The sequence below is a fragment of the Rattus rattus genome, chromosome 7 (assembly GCF_011064425.1).
Source record: "Rattus rattus isolate New Zealand chromosome 7, Rrattus_CSIRO_v1, whole genome shotgun sequence".
Lineage (NCBI taxonomy): Eukaryota > Metazoa > Chordata > Mammalia > Rodentia > Muridae > Rattus > Rattus rattus.
In genome coordinates, this window is record NC_046160.1 from 68,220,525 (window position 1) to 68,238,722 (window position 18,198).

The following is an 18,198-nucleotide window of genomic DNA, read 5'->3' on the forward strand; positions in this document are numbered from 1 at the left end:
CACTACACTACACTGTGGCTGACAGCCACCTATTACTCCTGTGCCCTCTTTTGGTTTCCTTTGACACCAGGCACACATATGGCACACATACATATATGCAGACACTCATATACATAAAATAAAAAACAAATACATCTTTATAGGTAAGAGATTTAAAACTTTTCACATTTACATAGCATTTTTCTGTTTTTACAAAGCATTTCTAGAACCGCCTGGAAGCACGATACCCAGGTTTGATTCCCAGCACTGCAAAGCACTAAGTATTTCTACATTTGATACTAAGATGCCAGATATGGTAGACATTATCTTTCCCTATATTATGGCTCAAAAACCCTGAAACTAACCAGGTGTCACATTGTACAGCTTTAATCACAACACTCAAGAGGCAGAGACAAACAGATCTCTGAGTTTGAGGCCAGCATGGTCTACATAGGCTGGCCACAGCAACAGGGAAGGCAGTATCTCAAAGCAAAATTAATACCTTAAACCTGAGTTATCTGAAAAGCAAGTCACATTCAGAGGGTCTCACAATTTGTTTGTATAGGGTCTTACTTGGTAGCCTTGGCCTAGACCTTGCCATATAACCCAGGCTAGTCTCAAACTTGCACTGATTCTCCTGTCTTAATTTCCTGAGTGCTGGGATTTTAAGCTTGTACAACTGACACTAGCCTTTCGGTGGCTTTTACAGTCAGAGAAAGTGAATGTTCATGGCATTTTGTATAGTCTAACTACTACTAAATAACAACAGAAACCCCCTTCTCCCCTTTACTTACCTGTGTGTGTGAGGAACTCAGAGGACCCCTTTTGGGAGCTGACTCTTCTGCCATGTGAATTCAGATCAAACTCCGAGGTCAGACTCAGTGACAAGTGCCTTTACTCAATGAGCCAACTAGCTGGTTCCAAAGCGGGTTTTGTCTGTTGGTTTCCCATAGTCTAGGCTATCCTCAAACTTACTATAATCCCCCTGCTTCAGCCGGAGTGCTGAGACTACAGGCACATGCCACATCTGGCTTAAGATACTTTTATAAGAGGGAAACAGCCTCTACATTTATTTACCACAGCTGAGACTATTCTTTAATGAGAAACCTCTTTCAAAAGATCCCATAAGGGCTGGAGAGATGGCCCAGAAGTTCAGAACAATTCTCCTTTCAGAAGACCTGGGATCTTACACCTACCTGGCAGCTGGCAGCTAACAACTATCTGTAACTCCAATTCCAGGGGATCAGAACCTGCTTTAATATAAGCCAGGCTGGTCTTGAACTTGCACTGATCCTCCTGTCTCAATCCTCTGAGTGCTGGGACCTCTACAGGCCCAAGGCACTCACACTGCACACATACATACAGGAGGCAAAACACTCATACACATAAAACAAAAACAAATGAACCTTTTTAAAATTATAATGCTGGCCACATCATTAATACGGAAAATGACAGGTGGAAGTCAGTTTAGGACAAATGCCAACTGTACCATTTGTCTGAAAATGCTAACACTGCTGTAATACTAAGTGACACTCTTTTGTGTCATGTAATCTAGGCTTGCTTGGAATTCACTATGTACCTGGATAAGACCTTGAAGTGCCCATCCTGATTCTGAAGCCCCTTGAGTGCTGGGATTTCAGATATGCGCCATCAAGCCTAATTCTGAAATTGGGATTTCTAAAACCCCATATCTACTCTTACTGTGTTTCTGTGTGCATGATGAGTGTATGTGCACATGTATGTGTCCCTTTGTTCCTTCCTCTGTTAAGTGGGAACTGTGGTCAGATGGCCAGGCTTCCACAGTCTTTACCTATTAGGCCATCTCTTGGGCCTGAAACAGGATTCCTAAACAAAAGCATAGGAACTAAAATCCTGAAAAGGGCTGCAGATAATACTGCCTCTGTAATCCACAATCTTAGTTTTCCCACTTTCAGTGTTTTAAAATGGAAGTAAACACATCTGAACAGCTTTAAATATTTTCATGTATTTTATTTTTAAAACACTTAAAATTTTGCAAGCTAGCAGTAAAATATTGCCCTTAATATTTTACTAATTAGCACCGTATAGCTTTTAAAGCTAACTGGAACATTGTTTCACTGTAAATGACTGTAAAATAAGATGTCAAATTAGTCTCAACATAAGATCATAAATTAAATCATTATTTTTTTTTTGGCTCTAGGCACATATGTGTACTTTAAAGATGAATTTAACTACATTAATGTATTTGGCCAATCTAAAACTCAAAGTATAATAGTTTAAAGCAGCACTTAATCTTTGAAATTATTCTAAAAAAGCATATAAAGAAATTGAGAAATCAGCTATAAAAAAAAAGGTCACTCCTTTACTTTTTAAAAACCTCTTAATATTTGGAAGAATAACAAAATAACTTGGTGAAAAAGTCCTTTGGTGCGAAGATCAGTTTAAACATATGGTTTAGCACACACCATTCTCATGCTTTGCTTATTAGCAGCCTTACCAAAAAGCCACAGAAAGGTCTGGAACAACTCACAGCGACAGCTGAAAGGCTGAAATAAAATTGCTTAGTGCTAAAAAGATCCCACGTTCAGTTGTGTAGTTTTAAATGGAAGCCTAGACATTTAACCGCTATGTTAATGTTCTCATCTGAAGAAAAAAACTTTCAAAAAGAAAAAAATTAATTACACCCAAATTACTTCCACATATTTTAAAAAAGGACATTTCATTTCCTATATTCTGATAAAAGCACTCCACAGGCTACGGCAATGGAGTCCAGAGCCACAAACGAGTGCTCACTAGCACGCCTGCCTTGCATACCGGTAGAATCAAGTCCAGTTTTGCCATCTGTGGATGACTATGACAAGATACAAAAGCATGTGTTTGCCATAAATAGCTCTGGCTAATAGCAAAGAGCGCACACTGAGCAGATCAAGTTCTCTATAAGGAGGAGAACGCTCGGGACCACAGCCAAATCCCATTACTAATGTTTAAGACGGCTATACTATTTTCTCCTCCAATTCAATTTGGAAAAGATATTAAGGAATTGTGGCTGAAACAGACTTTCCTAAATATCACAATCATCATTAAACCTTTGAATGACATTTTACAAATTATTTTCATTATGACCAAGTAATAAAACATCCTATTCATCCGACTCAATTATTTATAACGTAACTCTGAATTAATCTCCTAATTTATCTAGAGAACAAATTAAGTGGAGTATGCCAAAGTGCAGAAAAATTTTGATCTCCATATTGTAACATAAACATTTATAAAAGTACCACTCTTTTAATGATTGTATATAAGTGATTTTAAGATATTTTTAAACCAAAGATTAAAGGAAAAAAATTCCAAATACCAGTGCAGAGCTTAGTCACCATTTACCCTAAACTTTCACATAATAATTTGCAAAATTTCCAAGGAAAACAAGGCAACATTCTGTAATCTGCCACAATTTTTATTGCAACGTGGCCACTTTTATGAGGGCAGGGAGTTTGATCTCAAAACAATGTTCCATTTAAGGCTCTTTTATACAGAAATTGCCATCATGACTGATATTCAAAATATCTGTAGTGTTTCAAGACTCATATGGTAAACATAAAACTCCTATAATTATACAGTAGTGTACACTCATTGGGAATCCAAAGACATCAACACAGCTATTCCTTTGAAGAAAATATGCAGGTAAGAAGAATGAACACTGAGATACTAGGATAAATTGAAGACAGGTAATGAAACTTAATTGGCATTCTTTATAAGGGACTAAACGCATTACAAAATAAAAGTGCTTTTAACCAATAGTGTTTAACCTGTGCTGCCATGTCACAATAGGCGAGCCAAGGCGGGTGAGGTGTGTGACTGCTCCAGTGCCGCAGAGAACTGTGATCAAGTGCAGCTCGACTATAAATAATACTGAAACAAGTTTCCCATATGACCAGTGGAGAATACTTTCAAGGCATTCAATTAGCTCACCCTCTGTAGTACTCTAAGCTATTCACGCTGACAACGACATCCGTTGTAGTGCTCACGCAAGGAAGGCATGGAACCAGTTGTTTTGGCTAAAATAGGACGGGAAGGCATTCCTTGGGATCTACAGAAAGTAACCATATGAAACAGTCTAATGGCGATCACTGACAGGCTTCTTATATTCACTCATTCATTGTGTTGAACGGGACCAGTGGAAAGGGAATAAACAAAAAACAAAACCTAATACAATTCCAGTGGACTGAGCTGGAGAAATAAATGTAAGCCCCTTAAGATCAAATGGCACTTGGCTATTATTTTACAGTGGCTTTCCTTCCAGGGAAACTACAACACTGCCTCCCAGTTTCTCTCCCAGTGTCGAGCGGTCCTTAATATCGTCCAAGCCATTTACTTGCCACTCATGTTTAATACCTAAAAAGAAAAAAAAGCACAACCCGTTAACCTTACAATCAAGAAAAAGTCACTTTGTTCTGTACAAAACAATCAATGTTTATACCTGTAAATTTCTTTTTAATGGCATCTTTAGAGCTAGCATAAATCATCTTGCTTTTTAACGGTGCACTTTCAGGAGCCCTACGGGGGAGAAAATGTTGAATTTCAAAAGAAAAACAAAGGCAAAAACCGACTATGATAATAATAATAATCCTTGCATTTTTAAAAGTACGTTTTTTCTTTTGTTTTTACACACCAGAATATAAATACTAGGTCTTCTTTCTTAGACTCTTTTGTTTCGTATGTGGCATCGTACAAAGCATATCGGCAATCATTCAGAGGTAGCAACTTCACAAAAGATGTGTAGGGGTCCTCTACAGTATCACCAATGTCACCCACCAAGATCTGCTTTGCTTCCTCTACAATTATTTGTCTTTTGTCATCGCTTAAACAGAAGAGAACTGCTTTCTTTCTTTTTTTGATCTCCTCCTGGGTAGAAGATTTTCTTACTTTCATATCATTAAAAACTTTGATGACTTCATCATTCACTGTAACTCCAGATGCCTGAAAACAAACAAAGGATGGGAATTTAGAACAAGGATTTTGATTTTAACCAAAACCGTTGACTACTAACAAGGCTTCAACTTCAGTCTGGCCAGACTATTAAAAACTGCACCAAACAACGTAAGCGGTCCTATTAGATCGGTCACATTTAAATATCAGAAGATATGGCCAAAATGTCTAACTCATACTGCCCATTCATCCTTCTTAAAGGAGTATGGAGAGAAACGCTAACGGGAGGTGGGAAGGGACAAATAGAGTTGAGCCATGCCTGAAATGTTTCCTATTTCACTGGGTGATGTCAGAGCTTCAGGAGCAGCAGCAAAAATACCTTCTGTATTGTGTCAACTCTGCGGGCCTTAAAAAACACTCCAGGATTTCAGTTAACGCTTCTACTATTTTTTTTTCTTTAAAGCCGTCTTAGCCACTGCTGCTTCCACATAAGGAAAGAGAATCAAGTGTAAACTCCAACCGCTGCGGCTTACAGCAAAAACGCCCCACCGCCCATTGGCAGCCGCTTTGAAACTAACGGGTCCAGTGAAAGGGCTTCCTACGGCGAGAAAGCGTTTTAAAATAGGTTTCTACCTGCTCAAATCTCCTCAGAGTGGTGTTATGGCGGGCCTCCTAGACCCTCACCCAGAAGCTTCTGGGCACGTACCAACCTTAAAGCGCGCGAGTTAAAAACATTAAGCCGCGCAGGGCTGAGCAGCACGCGGAGCCGTGGCCCAAGGAGCGACCCTCTCGCGCCAGGCCTGCGCCGGGCTCTCCCGCCTCAGGACTCCGAGCGGCCCGCCTGCCGCAGGGCCTCGAGCCCCCGGCCCGCAGCGCGGAAGCGCCCACCGCACAGGCCCAGGCAGGGTAAGATGGCGGCCGCGCGGGGCTCCGCGCCGCGCCCAGCATCCCCCGCCAGCGCGCCCACCTTACCATAGTGCCCGCGGCTGAGGTTGCTGCGGCGGCGGCGGCTCGGGCTCCGGCTCGGTGGCACTGGAACGAGAAGAAGGAGGGGCCGGCGGCGGGCAGCAGAGAGTGCAGGGGACGCCGGGAGCTGCAGCCGGGCGGGCGGCGGGCTGGAGGGCCGCAGGGCGGGCGGGGCAGTCACGTGGTCCGGCCCCGCCCCCCGCCGCCGGCCGGTGTCCTCCGCCTGACCCCCGAGCTCCAGAACCGCTAGAAGAACAACGCAGTGGCGGCGGGAGCCCTGATGCTGGCCGTAGCGACCATCCGGGTTCATCACTCGAGCGGTTCGCGGGCTCCGGGCGCTGCTCCGTGGTTACGACGAGAGGAAACGGGGTGTGGTGGTAGAGTAGAGCGCCTTGCTTCATTCACCTGTGCTTTTCACTGAAAGGGTCAGCATTGTAACATTTCGGGTTCCCTTTGGAAAGCCCCAACTTTGAATGAATCGCATAGATCTTTCTCTTCTTTGTGTGTTTGAATGGAGACAGGATCTCATTTGGAGCCTTTGCGGGTCTCTTGATACATGATGTAGTTGCAGATGACCTTGAACTGATCATGCCTCCATCCTGCAGGTGTTGGGATTACAGGCAAGCACTGTCTCCCTGGGTTTAGACCCCTCTTATCACTAAAACGAGAACAAACACTGTAAATATTACCTCAGTGATTGAAGTACTAAGCAAAGGCAGAATGAGAAGCAGGGATGTTGGCTTACACCTGTAATCCTGCAAGAAGAGGGAGGAGAAGTCACAAAATGCTCTGGAGATACCTTGGACAGAATTATAACCCAAGTAAGAACAGAAGCTACTAGAGTTACATTTCTTTTCCCCTGTAAATGGGATGTATTGAGATTACTAGAAGAATACATGTTTACATGTGGAGGGAAAAAGGCCTTAAGCGTGTGATTTGGTAATTTTGTTGATATCCTCTCTCTCTCTCTCTCTCTCTCTCTCTCTCTCTCTCTCTCTCTCTCTGTGTGTGTGTGTGTGTGTGTGTGTGAGAGAGAGAGAGAGAGAGAGAGAGAGAGAGAGAGAGAGAATGCTATGGCACACATGAAGAAGGTCAAAAAGACAATTCATGGGAGTCATTTCTCCTTTCTCCTGTGTGCCCTGGGAATTAAACTTGAGTCATCAAGCTTGGTAGTACCCTGTCCCCATGTCAGACAGCACACAGTCAATAACCTGTGACTTCAGCTCCAGGGGCTCTGACCCCCTCTTTAGCTTCCATAAGCACCTGCACATGTGCACACACATAAAAAATAAATATAAAAGAATCCTTTTATTTTTACTCATGCACATGTGTGTGTGTATCTGTGTGAAGGTCGACTATGTGTGCGCAGGTGCCCTTAGTGGCCAGAAGAGGTGTGTTCACCAGAGCTAGAGTTGCAGACCCTCATGAGCTGCCTGATATGGGTGCTGGGAACCAAACTTGGGTCCTTTCTTAGAGCAGGAAGTGCTCTTAAGTGCTGAGCTATCTCTTCAGACACACACACACACACACACGCACACACACACCACACACACACGCACACACACACACACACCTTTCTCTGTGTATCCCTGGCAGTCTTGGAACTCACTCTGTAGAACAGGCTGTCCTCAGACTTGGAGATCTGCCTGCCTCTGCCTCCCCAGCACTGGGATTAAAGGCGTGCACCACCACCACCCTTTTGTTTATTTATTTTTAAAGCATACACATTTCTTTCATATGTTTTATATAACAGGAGCAGTTGTAATAAAAATGAGGCTCATGACCACACCAGCTTATAGTTTTGTCTTCTTAAGAATGAGTGCTTGCGGGGTTGGGGATTTAGCTCAGTGGTAGAGCACTTGCCTAGCAAGCGCAAGGCCCTGGGTTCGGTCCCCAGCTCCAAAAAGGAAAAAAGAATGAGTGCTTGCTGGGGATGGGGGAAGGATTTGGGAGGGGTGACTGGGATGGGGGCAGGATATAAAGTGAATAAGTAAAAAAAAATTAAATAAAAATAAAAAAAGAGGAAGAGTGCTTGCTTTTAGGAATTGTATAGTGAAGTCCCATGTAGGACAGCTGGCATCAAATAAGTAAGCCAAGAGTAGAAATTCTTTTCTCATCCACTATTCTAGTAAAGCCTATTGCTGACCCAGTGCAACTTGTCCTTTAAAAAGTTATTACTCTTTTGAGACCGGGTCTCACTACATGTGTAGCACTGACTGGTCTGAATTTGCTATGTAGACCAGGTTAGCCTACTTCTGCCTGCTTCTGCGTCCTGAGTTCTGGGATTAAAGGTGTGCTGGCCTATTTTATTAGTTGGTGCCATTACGACTTATGCATCGTCTGTTGTCATCTTCCTCTGCCTTCTGCCTCTGCTGTACGGAAGCTTTTAACCTCGCATGATCTATTTGTCAGCCATTGGCATCATTTCCTGAGGTTTTGGAATCCTTTTTAGAGAATCCTTGTCTAGGCTTATATCTTGAAACTTTTTCCTATATTTTCCTCTAGCAGTTTCAAAGTTTGGAGTCTCACATGAAGGTTTTTGATCCATCTTAAATTTGCATGTCCATGTAGAGAGAGACCATTTTCCTCTATGTGGAAATCCAGTTTCCTGAGATCATTTGCTTAACAACCTTTTCCCCAAAGTACTTCAAATTCTTTTCATTGAGATTTTTATAGACTTTTATTTTACGCACATGAGTTATTTGCCTGTATGTATCATATCTGTGCACCGTGGAGGTCAGAGAGGGCACCAGTTCCCTAGAACTGGAGTTACAGATGGTCATGAACTGCCATGCAGGGGCTGGGGATCAAACCCAGGTCTTTTGGAAAAGCAGCCAGTGCTCTTAATTGCTGAGTCATCTTTCTAGTTCCTCAATATGTGTGTCTGGCATCTTTATCCAAGTTAGACAACTATAGTTGGGTTTTTTTTTTTGAACCTAGTGTTCTATTGGTCTGTATGTCTACATGTCTTTGACGTTTTGTTACTGTGACAGACCAAGTATTTGAGACTAAGTTTTCTAATAACTCCAGAAACACTCTTTGTCCTGGGGGTTGCCCTTTATAGTTTTGTAAATAAAGTCATTGAATTTTAAGATGGATTTTATTGACTGCTTTTGTTAATGTAAGCATTTTTATAATATCACTTCTACCAATCTGAGCATGGGGCAGGATCCTCCCATCTTCCAGGATCTTCTTTAGCCCCTGAAGTGTCAAAAAGTTTTTATGGTAGAGGCTTTTCATCTCCTTGACTAGGTTTACTCCTTGGTATTTGTTTATTTATTTGAAAATGATTAGAGCTGGGTGCAGTGGCACACACCTTTAACTCCAGCACTCTAGAGGCAGAGGCTGGTGGATCTCTGTGAGTCTGAGGCCAGCCTGGTTCCTCTCTGTCTCTGTCTCTCTCTTCTCTCTGTCAAAAAAATTGAAACCATATTTCTAGACTACCTTATTTTATATGTATAAGTGTTTTTGCTCCCATCTACGTACTTAGACCACTGTGTGCTTAGACCCCTGAGGAGGTCAGAAGAGGGCATTGGTTCCCTGGAACTGGAGTTATGGGGTTATGAGCCACTATGTTGGTACTGGGAATTAAACCCAGGTCCTCTGCACGAACCAGTGCTCTTAACTACCAAGCCATCTTTTTATGAGCATATTTATTTATCTTAAAGATTTATTTTATGTGCATGAGTGTTTCACCTGCAGATGTACATGTATGCCATGTGCATGCCTCGTGCCTTGAGGGGTGAGAGGTGATGTCATATTTCCTGGATCTGGAGTCACAGATGGCTGTGAGTTGCCATGTGGATGCTGGGAACAGGGCCTGGGTCCTTGCAAGAGCAGCTGTCTTAGGGTTTCTATTGCTGTGAAGAGATATAATGACCAAGGCAGCTCTTATAAAGCTCAACATTTAACTGGGGGTGGCTTACAGGTTCAGAGGTTCAGTCCATTATCATCAGAGTGGGAATCATGGCAGCTTCCAGGCAGGCATGGTGCTGGAGAAGGAGCTGAATTTCTACATCTTGATCCAAAGGCAGTCAGGAGAAGACGGTCTACCAGGCAGCCAGGAGGAGGGTCTCAAAGCCCACCCCTATGATGACATACTTCCTTCAACAAAGCCACACCTCCTAATAGTGCCATTCCCTGGACCAAGTATATTCAAACCACCACAGTGGTCAATGCTTCTAATGATAAGCCATCTCTCTAACCCCTATGTTTATTTTTTATTTTTCCATAATTTTTATTCACTTTGCATCCCAATAGAAGCCCCCTCCCTCTTCTCCCACTCCTGCTCTTACAAATCCTTCCCCCAATTACCTTCTCTCTTCCTCAGACAAGCAGGAGTCCCCCTTGAGTACCACTCCACACTGGGACATCTAGTTCTAGCAGGAATAGGCTGTCTTTTCCCCCTGAAGCCCAAACAGGCAGCCTAGGTAGGAGAAGGGGACCCAATAACAGGCAGCAGAGTCAGAGGCAGCCTCCTCTCCAGTTGTTAGAGGCCCCACATGAAGAACAAGCTGCACATCTGCTACAGATCTGTAGGGGCCTAGGCCCAGTCCGTGCGAGCTCTTTAGTTGGTGGGTCAGTCTCTCTGAGCTCCATGGGCCCAGGTTAGCTGACTCTATAGGTCTTCTTGTGGTGTCCTGGACCCCTCCAGCTTGCTCAAGTCTCTGATGTGTTTGTTTTTAATAGCCAAATAGTATTCCGTAGTATAGATGCTCTTGGTCTAGAGATTAAAATGAAAAGGGCCATCCCAGTCACTGAATTTTTTTCACTCATTCTTAATCCGTTTGCTCTGCTCATTCCTCATCTATATTTCTTTATTCGTCTTGGGAACTAATTCTGGAAACACTGGTGGCTTTGGTGATCATCTACTACCCTAGCTTTGAGTTAAGTTCACCAGAAGCTGAGAAAGGCTCCTTTGTTTAAAAACAAATAAACCTACAACAGAGCTCCACACCTCCTTTCACTTTTCCTTAATCTACTGTTTATTCTGCTAAAAGATGAAGAAAAGGAAGAGGAAGAGGAGGAATGGGAAGAGGGGGAAAGAGGATGAGGAGGAAAGGAAGGAGAGAGAGACAGAGACAGAGAGAGAGAGACAGAGAGAGAGACAGAGAGAGAGATCTTCCCCAGTATACAAACATGATCTCCATATAAAACACCAGGGAGAGAAGACCCTTAGGGTCTGATATTTGCTATTTGCTATGTCTCTGGGTTTTGTTTTGTTTCTCTTTTTGCTGTTTTGAGGCAGACTCTCACTATGAAACCCTGGCTGTCTTGGAACTCCCAAGGTAAGCCAGGGTGGCCTTGAACTCACAGAGATCTATCTGCCTCAGCCACTCTGCCTCCCAAGTGCTGGGTTTAAAAATGAGTGCTGCCATTCCTGGGTGGGTCTGTTCCTTCCAAGGTCCCCTGCTGTTCTAACCTGGAAAGGAAGAATCGACCAGCTCCAGGTGAACAGGTCTGTTCCTGCCAAAGCTGGGATTCCAAAGATGTTAATGAGCCTTCCACAATGACATTAACCATTACACAAGCAAGCCTGTCCTCTCCTCCTTAGATGTAGTTCTATCTCCCTTGCTGTGTTCATTTCCCTAATACACCTTTGTCTCCACACATATTTTGCATTACTCTAACTTGTTCCCACCACCCCATTGACTATAAGCTACTTAAGGATTTGAATCTCCCTCTCAGTGAATTTCTAGAGGCCAGCACATAGTGCTCAGGAGATGCTGGAATACTAAACTAGTTTAGTGCTATGAAGAGGGAAGCCGGGGCTGGAGATGTACCTCGTTTGGTAGAGTGCTTGCCTAGTGTATACAAAGCCCTGGTGTGATCCCCAGTATCCCACGAACCAGGTATAGAACCACAATCCCAGCACTTGGGAGGCAGAGGCAGGAAGAGCAGATAGATATTCAAGATCATTGTCAGCTACATAGAGAGTTTAAGGCTATCCCAGGCTACATTGAGACCCTGCTTCCAAAAACAGGGTGGTGGGTGAGGGATTCCTGGAATGATGGCTCAGTGGTTGAGAGCACTTCACTGGCTCCGTGTACAGACCCAGGTTCAATTCCCAGCACCCATATGATGCTCAGTAACCACCTGGAACTCCAGTTACAGGGGATCTGACACCTGCTCCTGGCCATCAGGCATATGCATGCGGCACACATAGACGCAGGCAGGTGAGATACTCACATAGCATCTAAAACGTTGTTTTATGTGAAAGAGGACAGCTACCTGGGCCAGCTACCTGGGCCAGCTACCTGGGCATGTCGGCTCGTGCCTGTGATTCCAGCATATTTCTTTGGTTTTCAAGGACAGGGTTTCTCTGTGTAGTCCTTCCTATCCTGGAACTTGTCCTGGAACTAGGCTGGCCTCAAACTCAGAGATCTGCCTGTCTCTGCCTCCCAAGTGCTGGAATCAAAGGCGTGTGCTACCGTGCCCATCGTGACCCCAGCAGTCATGAGGCAAAGGCAAGAAGATTGCTGTAAGTTTGAAGCCATTCTGCTCTACATAGTCTACATAGCATGTTCCAGGCCAGCCAGAGCTGCACATGGAGACTGTTTTAAAAAGTACCTCAAGGGCTAGAGAGATGGCTCAGTGGTTAAGAGCACTGACTGCTCTTCCAGAGGTCCTGAGTTCAATTCCCAACAACTACATGGTGGCTCACAACCATCTATAATGAGATCTGATGCTCTCTTCTGGTGTGTCTGAAGACAGCTTCAGTGTACTTATACATAATAAATAAATAAATAAATCTAAATAAAGATAAAAAGCACCTCAAACTCAAGCCCAGTCTTTCTATCCAATTGTGCTGTACCCATTAACCGTCCTTTGTCAGTAACCCCTCTCTGCACACTTCTCAGCCTCTGTCACCACTAAGCTACCCTGAGATCATTTTTTTTTTTTTTTTTTTTTTGCTTTTTTTCGGAGCTGGGGACCGAACCCAGGGCCTTGTGCATGCTAGGCAAGCGCTCTATCGCTGAGCTAGATCCCCAACCCCTCCTGAGATCATTTTTAAAGCCATATCATCAAGTTCTTGTAAAGTCATGGTCTCACCCACTCACATGGAATAGAAATGAGATAGCCTGATCCTTATTCCATCTGAAGGCCTAGAAAAAGTTTGTTCAAGATTCTTTAGAAACTGTGAAAGGCAAATGCTCTCTAGTGAACATTCTCCCAAGAAACAATCAAGATGGGGAGCCTGTGACAGGTTAAAACTTTGAAAATCGGGGTTGAGGATTTAGCTCAGTGGTAGAGCGCTTGCCTAGCAAGCGCAAGGCCCTGGGTTCGGTCCCCAGCTCCGAAAAATAGAAAAGAAAAAAAAAAACTTTGAAAATCATTTTTAAGATCTTTAAAACATGATCATCTGAGCCTAGGCTAGGTGCCAAAGGCCTGTAATCCCAGCTCTTTGGGAGACTGAAGCAAGAGGATTACCATAGGTTCAAGGCCAGCGAGGTTCACATAGTGAGCTCCCAAACACTCTAGGCTGAATTGTGACATTGCTTAAAACCCCTCCCCCCAAAGAAAATGGATGGATCTGGAAGATTCTATTATTGTTTCTAACTTTATGTGTATGTGGGTACGTGTGTGTGTGTGTGTGTGTGTGTGTGTGTGTGTGTGTGTTGTGTGTACATGCATGTGAGTATGTGTTCTAAGTGTAGATGCCCACAGAGGTGATTCTGACATGGGTACTAGGACGTGAACCCAGGTCCTCAGCAAGAGAACTAAGTGTTCATATCACATCCAGTGAGTGTTCAAATCAGATCCAGTGAGTGTTCATATCAGATCCAGTGAGTGTTCATATCATATCCAGTGAGTATTCATATCACATCCAGTGAGTGTTCATATCACATCCAGTGAGTGTTCATATCATATCCAGTGAGTGTTCATATCACATCCAGTGAGTGTTCATATCACATCCAGTGAGTGTTCATATCACATCCAGTGAGTGTTCATATCACATCCAGTGAGTGTTCATATCACATCCAGTGAGTGTTCATATCACATCCAGTGAGTGTTCATATCACATCCAGTGAGTGTTCATATCATATCCAGTGAGTGTTCATATCACATCCAGTGAGTGTTCATATCACATCCAGTGAGTGTTCATATCACATCCAGTGAGTGTTCATATCACATCCAGTGAGTGTTCATATCACATCCAGTGAGTGTTCATATCAGATCCAGTGAGTGTTCATATCAGATCCAGTGAGTGTTCATATCACATCCAGTGAGTGTTCATATCACATCCAGTGAGTGTTCATATCACATCCAGTGAGTGTTCATATCACATCCAGTGAGTGTTCATATCAGATCCAGTGAGTGTTCATATCAGATCCAGTGAGTGTTCATATCACATCCAGTGAGTGTTCATATCACATCCAGTGAGTGTTCATATCACATCCAGTGAGTGTTCATATCACATCCAGTGAGTGTTCATATCACATCCAGTGAGTGTTCATATCACATCCAGTGAGTGTTCATATCAGATCCAGTGAGTGTTCATATCACATCCAGTGAGTTTTCATATCACATCCAGTGAGTGTTCATATCACATCCAGTGAGTGTTCATATCACATCCAGTGAGTGTTCATATCAGATCCAGTGAGTGTTCATATCAGATCCAGTGAGTGTTCATATCACATCCAGTGAGTGTTCATATCACATCCAGTGAGTGTTCATATCACATCCAGTGAGTGTTCATATCACATCCAGTGAGTGTTCATATCACATCCAGTGAGTGTTCATATCACATCCAGTGAGTGTTCATATCACATCCAGTGTTCATATCACATCCAGTGAGTGTTCATATCATATCCAGTGAGTGTTCATATCACATCCAGTGAGTGTTCATATCAGATCCAGCGAGCAATCTCTCCAGTCCCTGTTTTGCTTTGAGTTTCATTTTTGTGTGTGAGAGGAGGTCTCGTGTAGATCAGGCTGACTTTGAACTTACTGACTCGCTGAGATTGGCCTTAACCTCCTAATCTTCCTGCCTCTGTCTTCCAAGTGGTAGGACCATGCATGATAATGCCCAGTTTTGGTAAAACCACTTTGAAAAGTAGTTCGATAACTTTAAAAAACGTTTTTTGAGATAGGGTCTGACTCTATAGCTGTGGCTGTCCTGGAACTCGCTGTGTGTGTCAAGCTGGCCTTGGATTCACAGAGCTCCTCCCACCTCTGCTTCCTGAGTGCTGGAATTAAAGCCCTGCACCACCAAATCCTGCAAAACTTCAAACTACCATAAAGCCCAATGAGTCCATTCCTATGCACATGTCCCAAAGACACTATTACCTGTATGTGGAAAATTCATGGAAGAATTGTTTATAACAGCTGCAAGCGACTGAAATATCCCCCTACTGAATGCATAAAGGAAGTGTACCCATGCCACAGAATATGGTTAGCCATAAAAGGAGTGAAGGACTTGTCATGTTGCAGCCTGGATCGACCTAAAAATGCTGTTCGAAGTGAAAGAGTCTAGTTCCCAAAGACAAAAGATTACATAATGGATGCAGAACTGGAAAACCTGCAGTCAGTATGTAAACCAGTAGCTGTCTATGGTGGGAAAGAGAGGATGTAGGGACTGCAATGAGCAGGGAGGTTACTTCTTTGGGGGAGATAAAAATGTTTTAAAAATCAGAGAATGGTGATGTCACACAACTCTGAATTTAGTGAAAACAAGACAGTACACGTAAAAAGGTAAATTCAATGGTCCGTGAATATCTCAGTATAGCTTTTATTTAAAACTACATTTGAGTGCTCGCTTCGGCAGCACATATACTAAAACTACATTTGAGGGGCTGGAGAGAGCACTCGCTGTTCTTCCAGAGGACTCACGTTCACTTCCCAGCACCCTCATGGCTGCTCTCTATAACTCCAACACTGTCTTCTGGCCTCTTGGGCACCAGACACATATGCGATCCACAGACATATGTGGGGCTCCCTGCAAGCATCACGTCCGGAAGAGAAAACACCCAAGCGAGGTAAGAAACAACTCTGTTCAGCTGACTTACTTAGCAGGCGCTGGGCCAAACTTCTAGAGTCTCACACTGTGTGGTTTATATAAACAGAACAATTTTGGAGAAGCGTTTTCTGATGACAGTTAACTCAGTTCCAAGTGTACGGACAAACTTAAGCCACTCTACATTGAAACTCTTTACAAAGCACGAACGGCTTCTTCCTTAAAGACAGGTTCTATTGACTCAGAAACGATGATCAGCACAAGGATATAGGGACAATGATGGAGGTAAGCATAACGCCTGCGGGAGTCAGGATTGGCCTGGCCCTAAGAAAATGGAGAAGTCACTTGGGCTGTTGTAAAGCACAGGTGACATCCCATAAAAGTAGTTTATCCACAGAGTAGCAAAGTTCAAGATCTAGGTATGTGTGGGGTGTGTATCGGGAAAAATAAACGTAATATTCTGGGGGATTCTGGTGAAGCCCGGGCCTACAGACAACAAAAGATCACGTTCTTTGCCAGCATTCTGAAAGGCAGGTAAACATTTCCTTCCTTTGAAGAGAAAGCCTGCACCAACACTGGCTTCCCCAGCGCTCGTCTGTCTGCACAAGGACGTCATGCCCTCTGTAGACATACACGTGAAACACTCATAAATAAAGAATAAATTTGAGACTGAAGGGTTTTTGTGGTGGTTTGAATAAGATAGGCCCCCAAAGGCTCATACGTTTGAATGCTTAGGGAGTGGCATTCCGAGATGTGACCTGGCTGGAGGAGGTGTGCCACTGGGAGTGGGCTTTGGAGTTTCAGATGCTCAGCCAGGTACACTGCCGGCCGGTCCAGATGTAGAACCTAAAGCTACCTGTCCAGCACCATGTCTGCCTGCGTGTTATCATGCTCACTGAGTTAAGTGTTTTTCTTATAAGAGTTGCTGTGGCCATGGTGTCTCTTCACCGCAATGGGAACACTAAGACAGTGTGGTGGTAGGTTGCTTTCCTAGCATGCCCTCAGTTGCTTCTTGGCATTGCAGGAAAAGGGAAGGGAAGGGAGGGAGAAGAAAAGAGCTGGGAGAGGAAACGGTTGGGGGAGGAGGAGGAGAAGGGAGAGGAGGAAGAGAAGGAGGAATAAGGGGGTAGGTGGGGGCAGGGAGAGGGAAAGAAAGCAGGTTTCAAAAGCAGGCATGGGGCCACACCAATCCCAGCATTCCGGAAGTAGAGGCAGAAGGATCAGAAGTTCAAGGCCATCCTTTGCCAGGTAGGCTACATAGCGAGAGCATCCCTGTTAAAACAGACAACGGCAATAGCAGCAAACTCGGACTTTGTAGATCTTGCCTCCCTAACCACTTGTAGAATAAAGTTCTGACTATAGGATTGCCTATAAGATTTAGAAGACATGGTACCTCCTCCCTCCTTCATTCCTGACCAGTCCCAGAAGCAAAAGCACAAACAATTCAGGATATTTCCCTCTTATTTTTGATTTTTTTTATTTGATTGATTGATTGAGTCTCACTCTCTAACCCAGGCTGGCTTGGAATTCACTACCTGATCTTGAATTGGTGGCAATCCTCCTGCCTCAGTGCTAAGACCACAACCAGAGGTCACCATATCCATCTGGTTGAGGTTTTATAGTAAGTGGCATTTGACTCTGAACTGTGTTGGTGAACTAGTAAGTTAATAACTCACAGCTGGTGTGTAGTTACACCACTGAAGCCGGCGGGCATAACCAGAGTTTGAGGCTGTGCTGAAGAGCATTTCACTACTGCTGCTGCCGTCAAGCCCTCATGTGACTCAGACTGCTAAGTTCCTTTGCCGTGAGGTCATGCTCCTGAGTTAGAAGAACCAGCAATGAGATGTGTAAGAACCCACAGTGGACTGTGTGGATCAGAGAGCGAACCAGAGCTCAGGCTATAGCACACGGTGAGAGCCGCTTATCCTCCAGTTCTAAGCTCCACTGGAATGTAGAAGAGCGTGTAACCCTCTCAACAGTTTGCCAACGGTGTAGGGGTAAGAAGCAGCAGGCAGGAGGTGGCGACACACACGCCTTTAGTTCCAACTCAGGAGGCAGAGATCGGGAAGTCTCGAAGTTGAGCAAGTTCCAGGACAGCCAGGACTCCACAGGGAAACCCTGTCTCAAAAACAAAAGGATGAAGCGTATGGCAGGGTTGGGAAACAGCCCAGTGGTTAAGTGCATATACTGCTCTCCCAGAGTACCCAAACCCTTTCTACGTTCTGCAGGCACCTGACCTCAAATGTACATGTACCCATGCAGACACTCGTGTCTTAGGGTTTTACTGCTGTGAACAGACCACATGACTAAGGCAACTCTTATAAGGACAACATTTAATTGGGGCTGGCTTTCAGGCTCAGAGGTTCAGTCCATTGTCAACAAGGCATCCA

At 44.0% G+C, this 18,198-nt stretch overlaps 1 protein-coding gene across 2 annotated transcripts; it reads right to left on the reverse strand.

Moving 5' to 3' along the window:
• Nucleotides 1–1,951: 1,951 nt before the first annotated feature.
• On the reverse strand, nucleotides 1,952–6,011 carry Cfl2 (cofilin 2). 2 transcript variants are annotated; one of them, XM_032907742.1, is made up of 4 exons: nucleotides 5,857–6,011; nucleotides 4,628–4,935; nucleotides 4,436–4,512; nucleotides 1,952–4,350 (listed from the first exon to the last, which is right to left on the reverse strand). In XM_032907742.1, exons 1-4 carry the CDS (start codon nucleotides 5,857–5,859, stop codon nucleotides 4,238–4,240), a joined length of 501 nt encoding a protein of 166 aa, XP_032763633.1. In that variant the 5' UTR covers nucleotides 5,860–6,011; the 3' UTR covers nucleotides 1,952–4,237. The 2 variants fall into 2 exon arrangements, with proteins under 2 accessions (XP_032763633.1, XP_032763634.1); XM_032907743.1 differs by lacking the exon at nucleotides 5,857–6,011 and adding an exon at nucleotides 5,595–5,734.
• Nucleotides 6,012–18,198: the final 12,187 nt, after the last annotated feature.